The 26193-nt window shown below is 35.7% G+C and overlaps 1 protein-coding gene across 4 annotated transcripts in view; it reads left to right on the top strand.

Moving 5' to 3' along the window:
- Window positions 1–26193, top strand: part of MNAT1 (MNAT1 component of CDK activating kinase) — a 212854-nt gene that overhangs the window by 25729 nt on the left and 160932 nt on the right. For all 4 annotated transcript variants that reach the window (XM_082450478.1, XM_082450480.1, XM_082450477.1 and 1 more), the window contains exons 2-3: window positions 18458–18610; window positions 20921–20994. In XM_082450478.1, the coding sequence (XP_082306604.1) occupies window positions 18458–18610; window positions 20921–20994 (227 nt within the window). The remainder of the gene's footprint in view (window positions 1–18457; window positions 18611–20920; window positions 20995–26193) is intronic.

Raw genomic sequence — 26193 nt, 5'->3', positions numbered from 1 at the left:
TTGTGTTGGAAGAGATCTTGGAGAGCATCTAGCCCATGTTCTTATTTTATAGATGAATAAACTAGGGTACAAAGTGGTTGAGTGATTTGTCTAATCTTCCTTGACTATTAAGCATTTTGTATGCTTGCCTCCACTGTGATTTAGTAAGGTTACAGACCTTAATGTCTGATTTCAGCTTTCACTTGGTTAAATTCAGTTTATGAATGTGTTGTATCATCTACTCTCCTACTTAAAGTTATCAAGCAATGAAAACTCAGAATTTATGGTGAGTAGTGATTGAGCAGAATCATTTTTCTAAGCCTATCATTATCTGTAATTTAGAGTTACAATGACCAGGAAGCAGTGTTAGTATAAGAATAGTTTAATACATCCATATTAATCTGCCTGGCAGAATATAACATTTTAACATACCTTTTAGATCCCCAGTGATGGAAAAAAATGATTAAATTGCTTATTGTCAAAACAAAGAACTGCTTTGGATATGGTCATTTAATAAGCTGTTTTGCTTCATGTAAAATAGTTTTGCTTAAGCTCTGGAGATACAGTCACATGGATTTACCTTTCAGTGACAATTGTTTACCGTCTGGGTTTACATTTAATGCAGGTGCTGGTGACAGTTTGAGATTCTTGACTCATTGCCCAGAATGGGAAATGATTGGTTTTGCTAGCTATACACAGTACTGTCTTTTATTTTGTTATATATATTTTCAATTTTTTTGCCAGAAATGTGTCTATTTTATTTTAGTATTTATTTATTTATTTGGCTCGCTGGGTCTTCGTTGCGGAATGTGGGATCTTTTTAGTTGCGGCATGCGGGATTGGGAGCGAGGAGTCTTAACCACTGGACCACCAGGGAAGTCCCCACAGTACCGTCTTTTAATGTTCACTTGTTAATGCCTTTAAACCTGACAATTATTCTCTCTTTATAGTGTTATGAAAGAGTTGTTAATGTTATGATGTATCTGTTAAAATACTGTCTGTATGTAAACTACTGTATATATGTAAAATGAAAAGTTTATGTGTACATGGTATTTATTGCAGTAAAGTTCAAAAATAGAAAACAAACATCAGGTTTATACATTTATACACATAAATCATACAATACTGTTGAAGCTGTCTTTCTTGAGGATCTGCTCATGTTCAGTACATTCTTCCTTTTTCCTTGTTTACGACTGTATATTTATGTCTGCAGTAACAGTGACTGAGGGACTTCCCGGGTGGCGTAGTGGTTAAGAATCCGCCTGCCAATGCAGGGGACATAGGTTCAAGCCCTGGTCCGGGAAGATCCCACATGCCGCGGAGCAACTAAGCCCGTGAGCCACAAATACTGAGCCCGCATGCCACAACTACTGAAGCCTGCACGCCTAGTGCCCATGCTCCACAACAAGAGAAGCCACCGCAATGAGAAACCCGCGCACCGAAACGAAGAGTAGCCCCAGCTCACCGCAACTAGAGAGAAAGCCGGGGTGCAGCAACGAAGACCCAACACAGCCAAAAATAAATAAATTAACAAGAAACAAACAAAAAAATTCCCAAAAAACAGTGACTTAGATTGCTAAGGCATCCTCTCTTGTCTGTTTATCAGATAGTGAACCTAATTGTCTTTTGACTTTGTACTGTTTACTACCTGTCAAATAGTCTAATAAATAGATAAAGCTTATCACAAACAGTTACAAGTTAATGGGCTATTTGATTTTAGAATCCATACTCTTAGCCTCTTGTTTTATATTGAATTAAGGAGTGTGAAGACATTCACTAAGACATTAGAGTTGAACTGAAGAAAATAAGGAAGATTTGAGATAGATTTAAGAGATAAATTGAAAGTATTTGGTGATTCTGTTGGCTATGAGGGTAAGAAGGCATTGTCTAAGATAATTCTCACTTTTGGGATTTTGATGATTAGGTGAAGAATGGAATTTTGAAGAGTCAGTGAACTTCTTTCTGGAAAAGATAGGGAACATGTCAGTAAATCAGCAGGCAAATAAATTACCCAGTGGTAATATCTGAAATGGTGGGTCTTGGGGTCTGGGCCAATTATGAAAGGTAGTGTAACTAGGGGTAAACTGTAATTAGAAGAAAAAGGAAGTATCAAAGGGGTGGGAGGTCTGGATGAGATTCAGCGGGGCAGTGTAGGTAATGAGACTGAGAGCTAGTAGTTCAGAAAGTTGTGGCCAGAGTTTGGAATATAATTAAACAGGCTGCTATTATGTCCAGTGCTGGAGAAGTAAGAGAGCTAAACAATAGACAAAAAATGTTTAAAAGACTAAAAAAATAGAGCATTCTTAAAATTAAGATGATCGTTGGAAAACTGAAGCATAACCAGAGTAGTTCATTGCTGATGGCTTCTATTTACAGTTAAATCGAGTACTGAATATAAAAATCTTATCCTCTATTCAACCTATGATATACTGTGTTGTGGTAAAAAAAATTGAACTTTATTTGTACTATGTGATTTTAGCAGAGGTTCAATCTAACTTTAAAGTGTAGAATTCTTTTCTGTCTCTATACAATTTAAAACCTATAGTCTTAGAAAAAAATATTTAAAATCTTGACATACAAAAGTAGAAATATAACCTGAAAATGATTATTTTTTAAGGAACCTCTTTTTTCGCCAATATTTGTTTTTGGTGATATCTTAAGATGATGATTTAGTTAATATAAAAGGATTGCATCTGTTAAATAGTACAAAGTACCCCCTCCCCCATTTTTTGGGTACCCGTCTTGTTTTTCAAAATCTTTTCGAGAAACTTTCAGATATAGGACAAATAATAAATCACTGGATACTTAGTACCATTCATTATATGAGTACTATTTAGATTTCATTTTGGGGAGGTTTATTAATACAGTTTAATAATTTAATTATTAAAACCAAAATGTATTGGGTATATACTTGTTAGAACTCCAAAGATGTTATAGTTGAAATTTGAAACAATAAAAACTGAGAGAATAAATGCTCTTTAAGAAATAGGAAATGTTTTCAGATAGTATGGAGACAGTGTGGGGACTTAGGAGTTCAATAATAAAAATGAATGTTTGTAGATAAATCAAGTTTGAGAGTTTCTGTTTTAATAAGTTGTTAAGGTTTAGGTTCAGAGATCTGTTTCTCTTACAGTAAACATTTTTAATATAGGAACAGATCAGGGAAATGGTTTCCATGTGCTTCTTGAGGTGTTAACAATGCACTTTTGGATTGGAAATGCAATGTAAACCTAAACTACATTTTGGAAGGTTAGTGGAGGAACATTTCAATGGTAATATGTACAAGAAACCCTTGTGCTTTGTGGATTTGTGACTTATGGTCTTGTGAGTTTCTGGTACATGCAAATTACTCCCTCACAAACCTGGAATCTAGCACACCTTGCTCTGTCTGGCCAGCTTACTGCAGCCTTAGTCGGTTCAGTATTTCTTTTTACCACATTTCTTCCCTCTGGGTTCTTTCCTGGATACCTTTACTTTTGGGAGAATTGAGCCCAGTTTTGAGACCTATTCTAAGGGACTTAAGATATATAAAACAGAGGATGGTTGGGGGAAGCAAAAAAAAAAAAAAAATCCAAGTGATAATTATCTGTCAGACCCTTCTGGGTTTTCTAATGATCTTGGAGACAAGAACAATTTAGTTTTTGAATTATGGTTAACTTAATTTCTGCTTGAGGTTGAGTATATAGTATTATTATATTATCCATTTATGAACAGCTCCAGAATATATGCGCTTAAAAATAGTAGAATGGTTGTCCTTAATGATATCTGTAATTTTGAAGAGTTGCATGTTTAATAACTTTCTTCTTGGTTGACTTTTAAAAGTCTTGGTTGACTTTTTTTTTTTTTTTTTAACATCTTTATTGAAGTATAATTGCCTTACAATGGTGTGTTAGCTTCTGCTTTATAACAAAGTGAATCAGTTATACATATACAATATGTTCCCATTTCTCTTGGTTGACCTTTAACATTTTTTTTTTTTGTCTTTGTAAGTGATAAGGCACACCGAAACACAAGGAGAAATTCTAATGGATTTTTGAGAGTTATATCTCTGAAAAGGATTTCTCTAACCTTTCTTCGAGGATAATGACAAAATCTTTCAGATGGAGGTAGGGCAAGAGGAGGATTAGAATAACCTAGGAAGGTTTTAAAAGGTACTGTTACTCCTACAGAAATGCTTATGTTGTCCTAGGCATAGTACTGAATGCTCTTTATTCATTATCTCATTTAATCTTTATAATTACTAATTGGTAGGTGCTATTAACATCCTCTTTTTGTGGATGTGAGAATTGAGGCTTACAAACTTTAAGTAACTTACCTAAGGTAGAAAAACTAGTAAATGGCTTAGCCTGGATTGAACTAGGTCTAATTGATGACAAACCTGTGCTTGTAAATCACCATGCTATAATTCACTTCTTACAAACCCTTTTTGCATTTCTCCTCTATTATCAGAGAGGGAGTGATGACAAGGCCATGTACATTTTCAAAGAGTTATCCTAGTTTCTGAGGTAATAATGTTGAGTTTACATTTTTAAATCCTTTTTTTTTTCATACAAAAAGTATGTATAGAACACAAATAGCTTAATAAATAATAATAATAAACAAACACGCTTGTGTTGAATACTTACTACCTAGATTAAGAAGCAGGATATTACCAATAACTTTGAAGCCTCTATCCTTTTTCTAGCATATTTCCTCTTTCTCTCATAGATATGACTGCTACTCTGAATTTTTGTGTTAATCATTCATATTTTTCCTTTTCTTTATAGATTTGCCACATATTGCTGCTCTAATTTAGTTTTGAATTTTATGTAAGTGTATATATTATGTATATGTTCTTTTTCTAAATATTTTTTGTGTTAAAAAATAACATTAAAAAAAAACATTAAATTTACCATGTTAACCTTTTAAAGTGTATAGCTCAGTAGTGTTAAGTATATGTACAATGTTGTATAAGAGAGCTCTAGAACTTTTTCAGCTTACCGCACTGAAATGCTATACCCATTAACATTCATCCCCACTCCGCCTGCCCCCCAGTCCTTGACAATCACCTTTCTATTTTCTGTTTCTCTGATTTTTGAGAAACAGAACTTAGTTACTTCATGAAAGTGGATTGATACAGTATTTGTCCATTCGTGACTAGCTTATTACACTTAGCATAATGTCTTCAAGGTTCACCCATTTTGTTGCACAATTTTCTTCTTTTTTAAAGGCTGAATTCCACTGTATGTGTATAACACTTTTTGTTTATCCATTCAACCACTGATGGACATTTAGGTTGTCTCCATATTTTGCCTATTGTGAATAATGCTGGAACAAACATGGGAATACAGATATCTCTTTGAGATTCTGATTTCAGTTCTTTTGGCTATATACCCAGAAGTGGGATTGCTGGATCATATGATAATTTTTAACTTTTTGGGGGGGAACTGCCATGCTGTTTTTCATCTTTGCCGTACCATTTTACATCCCCACCAGCAGTGTACGGGGGTTCCAATTTATATATCTGTTCTTTTTCAACTTTGTTCATTCAACATTGTGGTTTTTAATAAATTTATTTATTTATTTATTTTTTGGCTGCGTTGGGTCTTCGTTGCTACACGCGGGCTTTCTTTAGTTGCGGTGAGCGGGGGCTGCTCTTCATTGCGGTGCACGGGCTTCTCATTGCGGTGGCTTCTCGTTATAGAGCATGGGCTCTAGGTGTGTGGGCTTCAGTAGTTGTGGCATGTAGGCTCAGTAGTTGTGGCTTGCGGGCTCTAGAGTGCAGGCTCAGTAGTTGTGGCGCATGGGCTTAGTTGCTCTGTGGCATGTGGGATCTTCCCAGACCAGGGCTCGAACCTGTGTCCCCTGCACTGGCAGGTGGATTCGTAACCACTGTGCCACCAGGGAAGTCCCTAACATTGTGTTTTTGAGTTAGAGTTTTGAGATTCATCCATGTTGATGCATATAGTTGTAATTTGTTTATTTCTACTGCTGTATAGTATTCCACTGCATGATTTTATAGTATTTTATTTATCCATTCTCCCGTTAATGGACATATGTGTTGTTTCCAAATTTTGTTTTGCTGTAAGAAATATTTCCATAACATTCTTGTACATGTCTCCTGATTCACATGGTTTAGGTTTTCTCCAGGATATATACATAGAATAGAATTATTAGGTAATAAGGCATGTGCATGTTTAATTTTACTAAGAAATGCCAAATTGTTCTCCAAAGAGGATGTCTCGTCTACACTCCTATAGGCAGTGTGAAAATCTAGTTTTCTATATCTTTGCCAACATTTGATATTGTCAAATTTTAAAATTTCTAAAAATTTTTAGATGTGAAATGGTATTTTACTTTGATTATACAATGTATTTCCCCGATTGTTCATCTTTTCATGCTTCTTGGTAGTTTCTGGTTCCTCCTCTGTTAATACATGTTTAAGGTGAGAATCTGACCACTTTTTGCTCCATTTTTACTGCTGTCACCTTGGTTTGAGTACCTTCATCTCTTGTTTGGATTATGATACTAGCCCATGCCCTAGTTTACCTGCTTTTGTTCATGCCCCTCTTGTCTATTTCCACACAGCAGCCAGCGTGATACTTTCAAATAAATAATTTATGTTACTTCTCTGCTCTAAACCCTGCAGTAGCTTCCCATTTCACACACAGTAAAATCCAGGGTCCTTATACATAGTGTCTCTTCTGTCTTATATGATCTTTTTCCAGCCTCTTTGATAGGCTCCATGAGGGCGGCCGTCTTTGTTTTGCTCACTGAGGCATCCCCAGTGTATCCAACAGTGCCTGTCACATAGTAGGCACATATTTATTGAATGAATTTGGATTTGGCAACAAAATAAATGCCGTTTTTACGGTATGTAGATTTTCCTTAAGAGTATTTTTGTTTTCTGAATAAACAGGAATTTTCTGTAAAACAAAAGAAAAATGGAGAGCAGTTTTATACTTGCTTTCATTTATGCTGAATGGTTTTATTTTCCTTGTTGAACACTTGTTTAGATGAATTAATACATTTTTAAGGGGTCTAATATTACTTTTGATTATATGTTTTATAACATATCTAATTATCTAATTACTTAATGATAATTAGATAATTTAAGATCAAAACTAGATATCTAGATCAGAAAATCAGATTGCATTATTGGTTTCATCACAGAGATAACCTCATTTCATGTTAATAACAAATGAGACAATCTAAAAGTAAAAAGTCAGCTTGAGAGTTCTTGGTTGTATTCTAGTGCAGAATGTGGAGTGCTAGGCTGCTAGGTTGAAATGAAGAGTAATTCCAAGGCTCTGAGGTGGCTGAATAAGCAAATGAAGAGAAGAAGGCAAAGTTCAAGAGGTATTGTTTTTAATGAGATTAAATTGTGGTAGACAGTAGAGGAACTTTGAGAGTTGGAGCTGTTACGTTTGATGTAGTGAGTGGAACTTTATTGTACCAAGGTGTTACATTCATTCAACTGGTATTTGTCCTGAAACACAGGGCTTGGGATACGGTAATGAGCATAACAAATGTGATCCCTGTTCTTGTTGAATAATCTAGTAGGAGAGACAGATATTAAACACAATTAACAAATGTAAAATTATTGATTTTGTTAAGTGGGCTATAAAGAGCAGGATGTGTGTCAGTTGGAGTTTAGTCAGGAAAAAAAAAAAACCACCCTAGATATTTTAAGCCATTAGGAAATTAATATGGACAATTTACAGACTTACAAACCCGTTAAAAGGACTGGAGCAGTAAGGGAAGGGCAAATGCTGCATTTCAGGAAGTCAGGAAAGAGCAGGAATTGTAGCAAAACTGCTGCTAATCTGTTGTCTGTATCATTGAAGTGGGTGATTCATAGGAGAACACCTGAAATCTAGTTCCAAGAGTCACAGTTAAAGCCATTGTACTAGATGTGATTGTCTATGGAGGGAGAAGAGTGCTCAGGATATAACTCTGGGTACTTCAACTTTTAGATGTCTTACAGATGTGGTAATAAGGCATCTCTAAAGAAGAGACATTATCTGATGGATAAGATCTTTTAAAAGATGGAGAGGTCAATTTCTAATAAAAATTTTGGTTATATTATGGCACAAATGACATTTAGCATGTTCCTCTTGGATAAGAGGGACAATTTTTCAGTAAGAGTCTTTGTGAACAAATGACATTTGGTATGAGACTTGAATGCTGAGAAGAGTCAGCCATAGGAAAATTGGGGAGAAGAGAGTTTCCGGCCCTGAAACTTGAATGATTTTGCATGTTGGAAGGACCGAAAGAAGACAGGGGTAAATTGGTAGAGCATGAAGCTGGAGAATTAGGTTGGGGTCAGACCATGTAGGGTCTTCAAGGCTTTGTTAACACATTTTTATTTTACGCTCTTTAACATGAGACACTATTGGGTCATGAACAAGGGAGTGAAATGAGCTAATTTCTAATTTAAAGAGATTATTCTATAGAGAATAAATTTGGGGGAAGGTGGTGGGTGTGCGTTGGGGGCAATAGTGGAAGCAAGGAGAGCAGTTGGCAAGCTGTAGCAGTTCTTCAGACAATAAGTGACAGTGGCTTGTAGCAGTGGAGATGGCAAAAAGTGGATGTCATTTAGCATGTATTTTTGGTGTGGAGTCAATTGGTCTTGATATCAGTTAAATCAGGGGTCCCCAACCCCTGGGCCATGGACTAGTACCAGTCCGAGGCCTGTTAGGAACCGGGCCGCACAGCAGGAGGTGAGCGGCTGGGGAGCCAGCAAAGCTGCCTCTGCTGCTCCGCATCGCTCGCATTACCGCCTGAACTATCCCGCCTGCCCCCCACCCCCCATCCGTGGAAACATTGTCTTCCACTAAACTGGTCCCTGGTGCCAAAAAGGTTGGGGACTGCTGAGTTAAATGTTACTGCTTCATGCTTGTTCTGCCCAGACACCTTCAGTGGTTTGTTTTGATTTGTTATAAGATCCTGAGTCACTATTCAGCCCAGTTATTTATAGAAGTATATTCTAGTGGAAAGATTAGGATGAGGAACAAAGTAGACTTAATAAGTGTAACATCCATACAAATGGTTAGATGGTTGTGCCTAGTCTGCTGAACTTAATGGTCTGGGCTCTGGACAAGACCAGAGAAGTCTGAGAATTCATTCTATTGGCAACAGCCCAAGGAATACTGGGCAAGCCTCAAGATCTTTGCTGGGCCTAACCTGGTGATATTGCATTTGTTTTGATTCTTTATATAAGATCCTGAGTCACTATTCAGCCCAGTTAATGCTTCATGCTTGTTCTACCCAGACACCTTCAGTGATTCAGTTTTGGCTGCAAACCTGTGAGAGATTATTGACCACAGTGTGAATTGACAGTTGAAATCTGGGGACCCAAAGTGATACTACATTCCTCTTATTAGAATGAGGGTGTATGAGAAGCAGATTTATTATTATCACCTAATAATAAATAGCGTTTTGGCTCAGATTTAGCTCACAGTGGGTCTGTAGTCTCACCTGGTAGTCATTTCCTTGGTTCCCAAATGTATAATTGGAATGGACATACACGGTGTTTGGCAGAACTCTCAGGTTGGTTCTGTGACCAGTGGGGTAAAGGCTATCATAGTGGGGAAGATCAAGCACCAACCTCTAAAACTGTACCTTCCCCCATCCTGGGAGGGACAGCAGTTCATCTAGTCTGGGGTTAACATACATTCTGAGTACAGGTGTGCTTTTCCTGCTCACAGGGCTGTGGCCAGCACTACTGTCTGAAGACTTAACACAGTGTTTATTTTACCAATATGGTATCTTGAGCAACATTTTCTCTTACCAAGAGTCCCACTCTATAGGAAAAGATATGTGACTGTGAGCCTAAGTTCATGAATTCACTGGTCCTGACACTAACTGCTCCACTCTTACTCCTCTGGATTGGTAGAGCAGTTTTAATGAGCTCATAAATGCAACTAAGGTGCTGGATTGGAGGTGATACTCTAAAAGGGTGGACACCAATCCTCCAGGATGCTTTCTGTACCCTAAATATTCATATGGATATGACCATTATTTTGGGCATCCCTAACAGGTAAAATACATCAATCCTAGAACCAAGAGATGGAAGTGGGAGTGGGTTCACTTAATGTTACACCCAGTCATTACTTGGGGAATTTGTGCTTTCCATCCATGTAACTTTAGGCTCTGGACTTAGAGATCCTTGTTTCTGGAGCTGAAAATGCCCAACGGGGGACACGGTAAGAACTCCATTAAACTTTAGGCCATGCCTGCTGTCTGGTAACTTTGGGGTCCTTGTGCCAAAAGAAGAAAGGAAAAAAGGAGTCATCATCTTGGCAAGAGTAATTGACTCTGATCACCATCCCAATGAGATCAGGGAAGAATATGGCACTTAAGGGATCCACTAGGACATCTCTTGATGCTCCCAAGCCTACTGTAGTAAATATATAAGTACAGTAGCCACAACCTAAAAAGAGAATGGTAAGCAGGCAAGCTGCCTAGACCAGCAGAAGTGCTAGCAGAGGGTGAGGGGAAACTAGAGCAGGATGATGAGGACCAGTTATGGCCAGGAAATCAATGGCAGTATTGGGGCTGTAGTTTGTCCCTTTCTCTTGAAGGTTTCCCATGGAAACTAAATAAGTAGAATCCTTAAGAAGCTGTTCCCATCTAAGGTGAACTTAACTCTAAGAAGCAAGTGAATTTGCATGGTGTAATTTGCTTGTTCACATAATCCACTCATTTTTCTATAGCACTGTCTTACTGATTTGTAGAACCTTTTTATATAGTCTGAATATTTCTTTTATGTATGATGAAAAAGTAATTTCCTAGTCTGTAGTGAGTCTGTAAGCAGTATTATGTCCCCCAGCCCCCCATAAAAGTTTTTAATTTTGATAAAATGAAATTTATCAATCTTCTTTACATGGTTTAAAGTGTTTTAGTCACCTTTAAGAAATCCCTGCCCTGATGTCGTAATTATATTTCTTCTACAATCTCTTCAATTTAAAGTTTTTTTCTTTTATGTTTAGATCATTTATTCATATGGAATTTCTTTTTGTTGATAGTGTGAGAAATAAGGATCTAGTTTTCTTTCCCCTTCATCTAGAAAGCCAGTGGTGTCCTAACCATTTATTGAGTAGTCATTCCTTTCCATGTTAATTTGCTACTTCTTTCCTTTGTAAGATTCCCATGGATGGATGTATTATTATTATTTTTGTTATCCTCTATGCTTCTTTTTTTGGGAGAGGAAGGGTGTGCTGTGTGGCTTGTGGGATCTTATTTCCCTGACCAGGGATTGCACCCGGTCCCTCGGCAGTGAAAGCTTGGAGTCCTAACCACTGGACCGCTAGGGAATTCCCCTCTATGCTTCTTTAACTGAAGTATATTTGGTCCTTGAAGTGTGCTTGGTATGTTGGTGGTACATAAATATATAGGTATCTTTTTGGAATGTCAATTTCACCTAGAGAATATGAAAAAATTTTTGAGTAATTGAATAACTGGGAATTATTTGAAGACATCTTTCAATGACAATAAATAGGATTGTATTGTGGAGTCAAATTGAGTTTTTATGAATTTTTAAGATAAAACATCATAATTTGAAGAAATGTTGACCTTATGGGGAGACCATTTGAGACTATGTCCCCAGTCTTCCAGGTGGTACATTTTTCTCTGCCATTTAAGAGTACTTTGATGGGAAAGGGTGAGAAGGACTGCTTTACATCCTTACATGAATTTTTTTTCCCCGAAGTGTTCTGTTTATTGTTCCATGTATAAATGGTGAGTATTTACACCATTGTTCTTGCTGTGATTTCTGCCTGGAATGTCATCCTTCTTTTGTACTTCAAAGCCATCAAATTCTTCAGGGCCCAACACTGTTCAACCTGTTTTCTGAGTCTTTCTCCAGCTGATCCTTGATACTGCCTCCTTTGAACTCTGGTCCTTATTAGTTCTCCTTTGCATTAAGTACTAGTTGTAATAACTAATGTTTATTGAGAGCATCCTATATGCCTGGTATATTTCTAAACATTTTAACTGAATTAGCTGATACAAATCTCATCAACTCTGTGAGGCAGATCTCTACCTCCCTACACCTCAACCCCTGGAAGATACTATTTCTTTTTCACAAGGAAGTTGAAGCACAGTGAGGGTTAATAATTTGTCTAGGGTTGCAGGCCTAACAAATGACTGAAGAGAAGGAGGCAAAATGGCTCCAGAATCTGTGCCCTTAATGGTGCTCTATTCCCTCTCAGCTGCTCAAGGAGTGAATCTACTATGTTTTGACACTTAGCAGACACAACCTTGTCCCTTTGTTTTATGGACCCTTCGTCTTGCCATAGGGTAACAAAAACCTTATAATTCACTGCCAAATGGATCTAAACCTTCTCATACTAAGTAGTTACATGATGGTTTGGATACTCTAGCATCACAGATAATGCTGTGAGATTTCCTGGATCTGAAGCTGTTGGGTTTGGCCAGATCTGGAACATTCAATTGGTAGAAAGATGCCCAGAAATGCCCAGAAATTAGGCGACATAGATTTCTAGCCTGCACTTAAACTATGACTTTTGACAGGTCATTTTGTTTTACTGCCTGTGGAAAGGGGAAAATAATATCTAACTCAGCCTTTATCTTTTAATCATGGTCTTTGTATAGATTTTTAAGCTTTTTAGAAGAACAAACAGTTGTATGCATTCAAAGTAGTATCATACTCATAATTTGTTAAAATAGCATTATGTTGGTGCAAATTCAAAAGAATATATTATCAGCATAGTAAGATGGAGAAACAAAGTTCTTAGCAAAATGTCTTTTTTCTTCTAAAGGACCCTCTCTTCCTCTGCATACCTGTGTATATTTTTGTGCATACATGTATGTGCTTGTATGTATATATGTGCTTCTAAAAGTATTGTACCAATTTTTTCAAATGCTGAAAATGATATATTTTTTCTGGGCAAAATTACTATATTATATAAACTTTTGAAGAGATCCTGGGGGTCTGTGTCTTCTTATACTTTGTATTGCTAATCCCATCTGTCATAGAGCCTTCTATATCACATCCCTAAATATAATATCATAGGGTATAATATTCTTTTTTTTTTCTTTGGTCATGCCACGCAGCTTGTAGGATCTTAGCTCCCCAACCAGGAATTGAACCTGGGCCCTTGGCAGTGAAAGCGCAGAGTCCTAACCACTGGACCACTGGGGAATTCCTGTGGTTATAATATTCTTGATTGAATTAAAACATTCAGGGAAAGTCTGTACCATATATAAAGTTTATAATTATAGGTGATACGGAAAATTTAAACTGATAAACATCAGTTATATTGAGAGAAAATATATTCTTATTTGGAAAAAAAATTAACAACTTGTGTAACACCCCAAGGTATCTGGAATTATCAAAGTGGGAAGAAACCTTAGATATAAATTAGAATTTGACTTCCTCATAGTTCCTCATATTGTAAGAGACAAAGCTGGGATGGCAACCTAGGTCTTATGATTACCTATGTGAGGTTTAATTATATCATCATGAATCTTTAGTAAATCACTTCAGTAAGTAATTTTTATGTGGTCAGTGGTAGCTTTATCTTTTTAAAGAAGTGTATTCTATAGACAGAGAATGGATGTATGGATACGGGGGAGGGGGGAAGGGGGATGGGATGAACTGGGAGATTGGGATTGATATATATACACTACTATGTATAAAATAGATGACTAATGAGAACCTACTGTATAGCACAGGGAACTCTACTCAGTGCTCTGTGGTGACCTAAATGGGAAGGAAATCCAAAAAAGAGGGGATATATGTATATATATAGCTGATTCACTTTGCCGTACAGCAGAAGCTAACACAACATTGTAAAGCAACTATACTCCAATAAAAATTAATTAAAAAAGAAGTGTATTCTAGAGTTAAAGAGTTGTCTTTGGTAAGAAAACTACCTTTTACGTGGTAAATGCAGGATTTATCGTTTAAGGAAATGCATTCTAGAATAAAAACTTCCATGGCATGATCTTAGGACATGTAGGTAGTTTTTCACAGTGGTTTCACATATGTCCTCTCATTTGAGTAACATTTCTGGAAGAGAGTTAATTTAGGGATTACTATTGCTTTTATGGGTAAGGCAATTGAACACTTAGGTTTTAAAACAATCTGGGGAACAAGTCTCAAGCTTGTCTATTATTTTATTGATTTTCCTTAGTGTTTATTGGATATTTAAAATGACGAATTGAAAATGTTAATAAACATGGAGCAAACATTGATGTACTTCGCTTTTAAAAACAAAAAATGACAACGTTATTATTTTTTATAGACTTAATTTTTTCAGAGCAGGTTTAGATTTACAACAAATTGAGAGGAAGGTACAGAGATTTCTCATTTACCCATTATCAACATTGTTCACCAGAATTGTCCTTTTGTTTGTTTTTTTCTTACTACCAAGGATGAACCTATATTGACACATCATTATCACCCAAAGTCCATAGTTTACTTTATTTTTTTAAATTATTATTATTTTTTTTATAAAGTAGGGCAGGGGATAGAGTGAGACACTGGGGATTATTATTACTATTTTCTTTAATAAATTTATTTATTTATTATTTTTAGCTGTGTTGGGTCTTCGTTTCTGTGCGAGGGCTTTCTCTAGTTGCGGCGAGCGGGGGCTACTCTTCATGCAGTGCACAGGCATTGCGGTGGCTTCTCTTGTTGCGGAGCATGGGGCTCTAGGCATGTGGGCTTCAGTAGTGTGGCCCACGGGCTTAGTTGCTCCGCGGCATGTGGGGTCTTCCCGGACCAAGGCTCGAACCTGTGTCCCCTGCATTGGCAGGCAGATTCTTAACCACTGCACCACCAAGGAAGCCCCGAGTCATACAGTTTTTATCCTACGTTATACTCAAGGAGTTTTATAGTTTTGCATTTTACATTTAGGCCTGTGAGTTAAGTTTGGAGTTAATTTTTTAAGGGTATAAGGTTCATTTGTAGATTCATTTTTTTCCATGTGGATGTCCAGTTTGTTGAAGAGACTGTTTTTGCTTCATGTGTTGCCTTTGCTCTTTTGTCAAAGATCAGCTGAGTATATTTATGTGGGTCTATTTCTAGGCTATTTTGTTCCATTGGTATATTCATCTATTCTTTTACCAATACCACACTGTCTTGATTATTGTAGTTTTGTAGTAAATCTTGAAGTCAGGTAGCATCAGTTTTCCAACTTTGTTCTTCTCCTTCAACATTATGGTACCTATTCTGGTCTTTTGACTTTTTATATAAACTTTAGAATCAGTTCGTTGATGTCCATACAGTAACTTCCTGGCAATTTGATTGGCATTGCATTGAAGCTATAGATCAAAATGGTAAAAACTGACAACTCAAAATATTGAGTCTTCCTTTCCGTGAACTCTTTCTGTCCATGAATATGGAATATCTCTCCATTTATTTAATTCTTTTTTGATTTTGTTGATAGGAGTTTTATAGTTTTTCTCATATTGTCCATATTTTGTACAATATCTTGTACATATTTTGTTAGATTTATACTTAAACATTCAAATTTTTGGGAGCTAACATAAATGGTATTGTGTTTTTAATTTCAAATTGCAGTTGTTCATTGTTGGTACATAGGAAAGCAGTAGACTTTTTGTATATTGTATCCTGCAACTTTGCTATAATCACTTATTAGTTCTAGAAGTTTTTTGGTTGATTCTTTTGGATGTTTAACATAGACAATCATGTCATCTGTAAACAAAGAGAGCTCTGTGTCTTCCTTTCCAATCTGTATATCTTTTATTTCCTTTTCTTGTCTTACTGCATTAGCAAAGACTTCCAGTATCATGTTGAAAAGGAGTAGTGACAGTAGGAGACAGTGAGAGTAGGAGACAGTCATGCTTTGTATCTGATTTTAGTTGGAAAACTTCCATTAAGTATGATGTTAGCTGTAGGTTTTTTTGTACCTAGTCTTTGTCAAGATTTTTAATTGACTTGTTAGCTCTGGAAAAAGAAGAAACAAGTTGATTAAAAATCTTGACAGAGGAATATAAGCAGTTAAATATTCTTGATGGAAGAAAATAAAATCTAAAAATAAGTTGTTCAGAGAGAAAAGAGGCAGGCACCATTCTGGTTTTTAAAAACAAAAGAAAACCATAAAAATATCTTTGGGAATGGGTAATAACTGAGGATTTGGGTTTTTTCAGCAAATTTTCCTATGTTCTGCAGAATATAAGATTTTGTTTGAAAAAGTTCCTAGCACTCTTGGAGGCAAAAGATTGCCCACATACTGCTCTTTTGGTTGCTCTGCTGCTAGATGAAGTGAACTAGCAATAAGGAACTTTTTCTTCTGTTCTTTTTTTATATCACTAGTTTTCATGTATATAATCTGTAAATACATATATTGTAAGTATGTAGAAAAAGATCTGGCCATGTAAACATGGAACTTAACAGTTGTATGTTACATGTGGGAAGTGAGATGTAGAGCAGAATGAAGTAGAACTTTGAGTTTTTTCTCTATATACTTCTATATTTGAGCTTTAAAAAAAGAATTATTTGTTCTTTTAGCAATTAAAATCAGAAAGGGAAAAGTATGGGCAAATAAATTATTTTAAAAAAACCTTAATACTGTTGAAATCCTTATGATTTAAGGTAGATTTTTTAAAAGTGGAGATGTAGAACTGACGGTGGTAACAAATTATATGTCTGAGATTACAATATGACTTTTAGAAATATTAAAGTGTTCTATCTTACCTTGTTAACTGAATTATTGACTGAGTCTACTCTCCAAGGCCTTGAAATATAGAATATTCTATGTAATGGCTCGATGGTTTTTATTTCAGATGGCTCCTTGCCTATAAATATCTTTAGTCAGTGTAGTTCTAAAGTATGCTCATTTTCAACTTCTCTAGTTGGATTTAATTTCCTCCAACCACAGAGATTAGGCAAAATGTACCACTCCCAGTCTTCCCAATCCCAAGTGAATTTTCTGGGGTTTTATTGATCTTGAATAATGACAACTATGATCTCTGTTCTCCCTCTTAGGGATTTTTTGCCTCTATTTTTTGATGGATTTTTTTTTTCCCTCTACTTTAAGATAGAAATATGCAAAGGTCAATGTTAGTATTTTACTTATAACTAACCTTAAATATTCTTATTTATCTGTATCATTCTTCTCATTTAGCTTATTCCGTAAGTCAACTACATATTTGGAAGAAATCAACTTTTCCCTTATTTATTAGAATTTTTCCTTTTTATTTATTATTTTTTTTTGTGATGTGATGTGTTTAGAATAATAATAGGCCAAATTCCTGCCCTCCATTCTAGTGGAGGTTACAGAAAATCAACACATAAAGAAATAAATAATTTCAAATAGTGCTAAGAAAGGAGTGGTTAGGGTTGGTATGGCCCTAACATATAGAGTTGGGCAATATTACAACTGGAGGACTACATACCAAAATGTTTAAATGTTTGAAAGTATGAATCAAGCTACGTCTTTAGTGCAGCCTTAGTTCCAACGCTGCATCCTGAGTTCCCAGGAACCTGAATCTTTAACACCCACAGGCTAAAGCAGCTACTTTCTTCTGGTCAGCCTTTCCACTTGCTAGTCTGATTACTAGCATGGATCTGCTAGGGCAGGGCGGGGCAGGGATGATTGGGTGGTGCCTGGACCCATCTAATACAGTATATGATCTGATCCTGTCAATTCGCAGGAATCTCAATTCGCAGGAATCTCGTTAACCTTGCCAGCTCCTTTCTTTTCCAACTCAAGACTTCCAGGAAGTTCTAAGTTCTTCCCCAAATTGTACTACCCAAGAAGGGAGGAAATAAGGGCTGGAGGTATTTGGGAAACTCGGCTTGCCTGGGCAATCACTTTGGTGAATTTAGGACAGCCAGGTTTAACTGATTAAAGATTTTATAAGTAGCCACTCTTTCTAGGATTTCTCAGGGCAGAAGCTGTGGTGATTTTCTCCTTTCTCCACATATACTAGGTCACTCTCAGTTCTTTATCCCCTGGCCTGGGGGCCTCCTTCAGCTAGCACCTCTCCCTTTTGAGTAACTGCCGCTTACTCAATTGCTAACTGACCTTTAAAAAACTTCCTTACAAGGCTGAAAGGGGAAAAAAAGTTTTTGTCTTAGTGATTATGATATGCAGGGTTCTCTGAAGTGCAGGCCCCTGCCAGGTCTAAGGGTAATACTGGATTGAGAGTGGAGTTGACCCTAGACTGCTCTTTTACGTGCCTCTTTGACTTCCCCCTGTCCTGCTATCTGAGTCCTCCCAGATCCCAAATCAATTTTTTAAGACTTGTATATTGGTTTAATTTGTAAAACTAAACTGGTAACCCACCCTTGGGATACCTATGTCTGAAGTAGGCTCCAAATGAAAATGAACTTTTTTCCCAAAGGTTTTTAATAAGAGTTTAAGTAGCAATGATTAATTTTCCTGGCCCCCCGCAGCGCCCCCCCAAACAAAGAAACACCAAAACAAAGGCAAACTATATACAAAGTTGTTGCCTATTTGAATATTAGCTTAAAAGTTATGTTATATTTTTCTCCTTACAGGTGTGAAAGTTGCGTGGATTTACTCTTTGTGAGAGGAGCTGGAAACTGTCCTGAGTGTGGCACTCCCCTTAGAAAGAGCAACTTCAGGGTACAACTCTTTGAAGATCCTACTGTTGACAAGGAAGTTGAGATTCGGAAAAAAGTGCTAAAGATGTAAGTGTTAATGTTTGAATGATTCAGTTCACAAAGAGGACTTTAACAATTATTTCTATAATTGATATAATTATTTACTTGTAGAAATGTGGACAGTTTGGCAAGTGAATAAGTATAAATTCATCTATGTAATTGTTCAACGTTAAAAAATTTATTAAGGTCTTAGAGAACTCAGTAATATTAATTATCTAATCTTTTTTTAAATTTGTCTGCATCAGGTCTTAGTTGAGTCATGTGGGATCTTTTGTTGCGTCCCGCAGGCTGTTCGTTGTGGCGTGTGGGCTTCTCTCTAGTTGTGGTGTCTGGGTTTTCTCTTCTCTAGTTGTGGCATGCAGGCTCCTGAGCGCGTGGGCTCTGTAGTTTGTGGAACACGGGCTCTCTCTAGATGAGGCGTGCAAGCTCAGTAGTTGTGGCGTGCGGGCTTAGTTGTCCCACCGCATGTGGGATCTTAGTTCCTCGACCAGGGATCGAACTGGCGTCCCCTGCATTGGAAGGCGGATTCTTTACCACTGGACCACCAGGGAAGTCCCTAATTATCTAATCTTTGTTAGAGAAGTGTAAATCTTTTTTATTAAAAAATTAAAAAAAAATTTTTTGGCTGCTCCATGTGGCTTGCAGGATCTCAGTTCCCTACCAGGGATTGAACCCAGACCACAGCAGTGAAAGCCCAGAATCCTAACTACTAGGCCATCGGGGAACTCTCAGAGAAGAGTAAATCCTCCAACTGATGGCTTCACAATTTATTTGCTTTATTTAGTCTTTAATTTAATTAGTAAATATATACTGAGTACCTACTCTGTTCGAACAGTGTTATACATATTAGGCCCTCGAAAGGCTTACAGTACAGTAGCTTGGATAGCATAGACATAGACAGTAAAATAGGCAAACAAAACAAATATGTGATTATACATTGAGAAAAAATGCTATGAAGTTAGGGACTGAATGTCGTTGCGAGTCAGTGATGTAAGGTAAGGCCTGAGGAGGTAACATTTAAGTTGAGATTGAAAGCTATTAGAGAAAAATCAGCATTAGCTACAGTTTATTTTGATAGATCTCTCTGTGTGTATGTGGGTACATAAATATTTCTAATATTCTTTTTCACTTATGATTTAGTTTTTTACTCTTTGTTAATAGTTTTGGATTTCATTTTATCTGTACTTTTGTTATAAGCCACTTTATTGTTTTTTATTTATTTATTTTTTTGTTCTTTTTTTTTTAAAAACATCTTTATTGGAGTATAATTGCTTTACAATGGTATGTTAGTTTTATTGTTTTTTAGGTTTAAAGAATTAATATCTATCTATCTAGGTGGTCTACATTTCAACCTTGGTCACCAATGTTTTAGCAGCATCGTTTTAGGTACTTTACTAGATAAAGTGTTACTTTATCAATACCCCAAGCTACTCTTTTATTTTTTGGATTACTTATGGGAGATAGTCTCTTTTAGATTCTTATCTTTTTCATTAAGCCCTCTCATTTTCTAATTCTTCACAGGCACACTTACAATATTTATAGATTTTCTTGATCTAGCATCCTTTAGACTGTAACTGTCATGAAAAACAGGCAGGTGTCTTTTTATTTATTTATTTTTTATTTTTATTTTTTGGAGAAACATTTTATTTATTTATTTTATTTTTAAAAATTTATTTATTTATTTATTTATTTTGGGCTATGTTGGGTCTTTGTTGCTGCACTCAGGCTTTCTCTAGTTGCGGCAAGTGGGGATTACTCTTCTTTGTGGTGCACGGGCTTCTCATTGCAGTGGCTTCCCTTGTTGCGGAGCATGGGCTCGTGGGCTCAGTAGTTGTGGTGCACGGGCTCAGTTGCTCCGTGGCATGTGGGATCTTCCTGGAGCAGAGATTGAACCTGTGTCCCCTGAATTGGCAGGTGGATTCTTAACCACTGTGCCACCAGGGAAGTCCCAGGAAGGTGTCTTTTTAATTAATTTTAGCTTTCTGGAAATTAGTGACTCTATTTATTAGAAGTAAACAATATCATAATTCCAATGATAGACCTTGTTTAAGCTCATTTCGCATTTCTTCAGTGTCCTAATTTCTTTATTTTTCCCTTAAGTCTTAGGATTTTACATGTTGTACCATTCTCTCCTGATTCTACTCCTTCTGTGTAGTCATAAGAATTTAAGAACAACATTCTTGCTGTAGTTACAAACCTAGTGTCAAGAAAACTGTTTTATGCCATAAGCAGTCCTTTTTTATGTATCATGTATGAATTAGTAAGAACAACCAAATCAGTTAGTTAATATTGAAAGCAAATGATATGGAATATGTTCATTTTTTTCTTCTCTTAAAGATACAACAAAAGGGAAGAAGACTTTCCTAGTCTACGAGAATATAATGATTTCCTGGAAGAAGTGGAAGAAATTGGTATGTTTTTAATGCTTGTACTTTTGGTGTGCTAACCTGTGTGCTTTTATCTTTTAGATGCCTAGGAGAACATCTCGTATAAAAGTCTCTGACAGGTTTTGTTGTGGTAGCTGATGTTTACCTAATTACTTTGCATTGCACTTAAAGGACATACTTAAGTAATAAACATTTTGTCTTAGGAAAAATATGACAAATAGAGGTACTACTACTTTATAGCTGGGAAGGAAGGCTGTATGTGTATATATCATCTATATGTTGATGATGTATTAGAGTAAACAAGAAAAAAATATTCAATTTTTTAAGAAATAGGATTTCCATGAACTGTATCCATGGTGACTAAAGCCATATGTTGTTTATCATCATTTATGCTTCTGTGCATGCAGTAATTTGAAAATACTTTGAAGCAGTTGACCGTTGAAGTGGCATTCTATTATTCAATGTTATTCTAGAATCTGAAGTTAGAGTAATCTTAGTGCTTATTCTTTCTATTGTGATTAGTCAAAAAGAAGCTTTCATCAAAAGAAAGTATTGTTTCTGTTTTTTTTAATAAGATTTCACAGATGTTAAAAAGTCTGAATTTGTTATACATCAATTGAAATAATTAATGTTGTTTTTTAAAAACTTGCCATAATATTACTCACCATAGGTTTGGAAATAATACAAAAATTATAGACTATGAAAATTAGAACAAGACTAAGAGAATTAAACAGTTATCTTTTTATTCTTCTCTCAAACCTGATAGCCAAGCTATACTCACATTATTTCGTATTTAAAATATGATTATAATAAAATTTATCATTCTTTAAAATATTTATATATGGTAAATATTTAGAAAATTCAAATTCCTGAGGAATGGAGTATTCTAGTTCCTTTAATTTCTTCATTAACTAAGAAAAACCCAGAAAACCTTTTGTTTCACCTGTTATTGAAACTTTTCTAAAATATCTAAGTTCATTTATTATATCATAGCAAGTAGCATGTACAGACATAATTTAGGCTTTTTCTGGGATCTTTTAGTGCCTTGGAGCCATTGCTTTTTTATTCTAATTGTATTCATTGTACTTTGTATGTAGTCTTAGCAACCATGAATGGCTATGAACTTTAGCTGAAAAGATGGTAGAATTGGGAGTGCTGAGACAAAGTAGAAAAGTTAGGATATAGACTGAGAAGATAAACTGAAAACAAATCTGCAAGAATGGGCAAGTGTGCAGGTATGTAGAAATCTGACTATACTTAGATATTTGGTTTAGGACAGGCAGTTGGACACCAAGCAGGAAGACACTCAGCTTACATTTATTCTGAAGGCCGTGTTGTTATTCAAAAGTCTGGTCAGGCAATAAAGGGAAAGGAGATTATAGATGTCACAGAGCAAGTTGAATACATGGTCACAAGTCCAAGCAGGCAGGTAGGATAATTAAAAGAAACTGATGGACCAAGAAGGTGGGGAAGATGGGATCTTGATTCTGGAACAAGGTTTCAGTTGAGCCATGATTTTAAGAAATACCTGTTTTTTGCTATGAAGTTTGAAGATATGACCAACCTGAGGGCCCATAGGTAAAACCATGTCCAGAAGTGGGAGCTAGGATTGACAGGTAAGAGCAAGTCCAGATATTAGGGCTTACAATATGCCATTTTTTCTTTACCAGATAAGGAAGCTGGCTCAGAGCATTTAATCTGAAAGTGATTCTGCTATTATGTATTGATATATTCATGAAGGACTATCTTTAGTTGCATTATGTTGACACTCTCTTAACAAAACTACTCTTAATTGACTCATTGGAGTAACTGATAGTTCCCAGTCCTTCTGTAACATGTACTGACTGATGATCGAAGCGTAATGAATGCTTGATGAATCTTGTCCATTAGAAGATTTCTATACCTCTGTACTTCTGTCACCAGTTCAGTTATATATCGAGTTGGTTGTACTGGTAACCAAACCTTCTTATGCCAGTTGTACTTGTTATTGTAATTAAGTAATTTAATTAAATAGTTTATAAGATTGGGAAAAATTACAAACCTCTAGAAGGATTCTAGTTCTCAGGTCCTTGGTCCATTTTAAAAAGATGGAAACTGAGCAGTATAAATGACAGGTATGGTTTATACATGAAGGAAGCACAATTCCCATTAAAAACTGTACCTTGACTATGTGTTATTACATTAGAGAATGACTATACACTTACTGCTTATGCTTTAAGTTAAAGTGTTGAAGGAGAGTGTATGTATGTTTCCCTTCTTTAACAGACTTTTCTAAGTAATCAACTACTGATCCTGATCATGTTGGACAAAGAGCAGTTCTGCTGCATTTGAAAATATTGATGAAGTTTGGGACCTCACTTCATGGACTTATAGTTTATTTTCTGAACTTTAGCTCAATTCAGCAAATAGTAATTGTTCTATGTGAACTATTTACTTGCTGAGGATATATGATCTTTGTGTTCAGTAAGTTCATACTCTAAGGGGGGAGATAATTATGTAATTATAATTCAATGTGAAAGCAGTGTAGGCATTTATTTATAAAGTGTTTCAGGAATATAGATAGCAAAACAGTTAATTTAGCATTAGGAAATAGAGGTAAAGTTTGAACACATTTGAGTTCGATCTTAAAAGATGAATAGTAGTTTACCAGGTAGAAAGAGGATGGAAGAACATTTGTAGCAAAAGACAAAGTCACAGAGATAATAAAGGTGTTGAGCATGTTGGGTAATGTAGCAGGTAATCTGTTATAGGTAGGTAGACATGGGGAATGACTAGAAATGAGGTTTGAAAAACAGATTGGACCTGGGTTAATGAGGGCTTTGTAAGCTAGACTGTAAGGGTAAGATTTTATTCTATGGCCAGTAGACAGCCAGCCGAATACTGTGGTAGTGATGTGGAATATTGACAGGAGATACTCGAGGCTGGGAAACCATTTGTTAGGGGCTGTAGCAGCAATTTGGGTGAGAAATAATGAGTGCTTAGAGTAGGTAGTAACTGAGGGAGGTAGATAAAAGGGATGTTTTAGAACTAGACTATTCGAGTGACTAATTTCGTGTAGGAAGTGAGGTTAGAAAGAGCAGGCAAGGATGAATTGCAGTATTCTGACCTTGAGCAGTTGCTGGTGTTAATCTAGAAAATAAAAGTGGGAGAACTGGCATTATTTTCCATTGTTTTGTTTTGTTGGGTAGGGAGTATGGAAATGAGGGAAAGACCAGTTTTAGCCCTCTTAAATTTTGTTAGGGTGTGACTGCACCACTTAGTTATGTGTCATTGTTCTGATTGTTATGGTATAAATAAAACTTTCTCTTTTTTTATAAACTTCCTTTTAAAATCTTGTTTCAGTACCTGTTTACTTTGTGTCTTATTCATGCTTTTAAAGGTGATTAGTTGGATGTTTGTGGTATCTGTATTGGCTATCTCTGTGTTAATCAAAAGTATAATTTTCACAACTCTTGAGACTGGCATTTTAATCCCTGTTTTGCATATGGAGAGGGGGCACAGAGAGTTTAAGTATTGTGCTGAAGATCACATTGCTAGTAAATAATGGAGCCAGATTTTGAACATGGATTTTCCTCTCTCAGAGCCCATGAAAGTGCTTAGTAGTCTCAGAGAATAGTTAGTAGTCTGAGTCTGGAACGTGGGATGCAGATTGTTAGAATAGTGGGAGATGAGAGAAAAAAGTAGGTTGGAGCTATATTTTGAAGGATCTTAAAGAAGTTTGGAAGGAAGGAAGGAAGGTAGGAGGGTGATACTGAAGATGGTTAGAGTGAAAGGAATCGAGTTGGTAGGGTGGCTAAGGACTCAGTGTTTGAGGATTTATAAATTGGGGATTGGTCATTTTGTTATATAAATTTCATTATGAATCCTTTGAATATCATGAATATAAAAATTTTAAAGTATTAGAATTTTGAATAATGGCATAAAAAATTACAGTAGAAGGGGGCACACAGGAAAATAAACTTTCTTATAGCATTAATAATAGGCTCTTTTCTGTGGTTATGACAATCTAAACATAAAAATTCTTGTTCCTTTTGGCCTCAGGGATTATCTCAAAGGTTTGTCCTTAGTTTCATAATAAACATTCTTTTGGTTCAGGGTATGCTTATTTTAAAAGGGTGAGAAAGTCCTAAGGGCTTTAATTATAAATTCTGGATGTCAAAAAGACTTCAAAATTGTACTCAAATAACATTAACTCTTTCAGAAAATACAATAGGTTTTTTGTTGGCTTTTAATGCTTGACTATAGGCAGGTCAACCTCTGAGCTAAACCAGTAACCAGATAGATAAAGGGCCAAATGATTGTTACGGAAAATTGTTCCTTTTTCTTCAAGGCTATTATACCAACCTGATTCGTTGTGGCATGAATGAGACTTGCTTCTGAAAATTTTTCAAAATTGTAATCCACTTTTATGTTTTTTTTTCTTTTTTTTAAAGGAAGAGATTTGTATTACTTATGATTACGATTTGTATCTATTATATTGCTATTACCTTTGCTTTTTCAGTTAAAAAATGAAATAAACAAATTAGTTACTTTAGTTTCATTAGAATTCATCATAAAGTTTTTAATAAGCATAAAAGAAAGAAATTGTCTATAAACAGACAGTTTTCACTTAGAATTTAACTTTACTGTTTCTAGGTTCTATTTAATGGGAAGTTTAAATTAGTACATTGTCTAGCTTGCTGATAAATTGTAATATTTTTTTCTTAAACTGCTGTAAACATTCTAGTAACATTCAACATAGGATGTCAACTTGATTACCTTTACTTGTCAGTAGATTCATACCATAAGAAACAAAGATTATTTTTTCCTGTAGTTTCGCATCTGCTTACTTTGCCATTCTGTATAATTCAGTTCTGTAATTATAAAGCTCATTTAAATTAAATCTATATTTATAAAGATAATTATAAATATTAGCATTGATTTATTTTTTATTTTAGTTTCTTATTGAGTTATGATTAACATGCAATATTGTCTTAGTTTCAGGTGTACAACATAGTGATTCGATAATTTTATGCATTGTGAAATGATCACCACAATAAGACCGGTTCTCATCCATCACTATAGAAAGTAGTTACAGTATTATTGACTATATTCCCTATGTACATTACATCCCTGTGACTTATGACTTACTTTAAGCAGGCAGTTTGTACCTCTTAATCAGCTTTACCTATTTCGTCCATTCCCTCACCCCCAGCATTGGTTTATTTATTTTTTTCCTCTTAT

Source organism: Balaenoptera physalus, assembly GCF_965194825.1.
Source record: "Balaenoptera physalus genome assembly, chromosome: 2".
NCBI classification, from domain to species: domain Eukaryota; kingdom Metazoa; phylum Chordata; class Mammalia; order Artiodactyla; family Balaenopteridae; genus Balaenoptera; species Balaenoptera physalus.
Note: the sequence above shows the minus strand (reverse complement) of the source record. Positions and strands in the feature narration are given on the sequence as shown.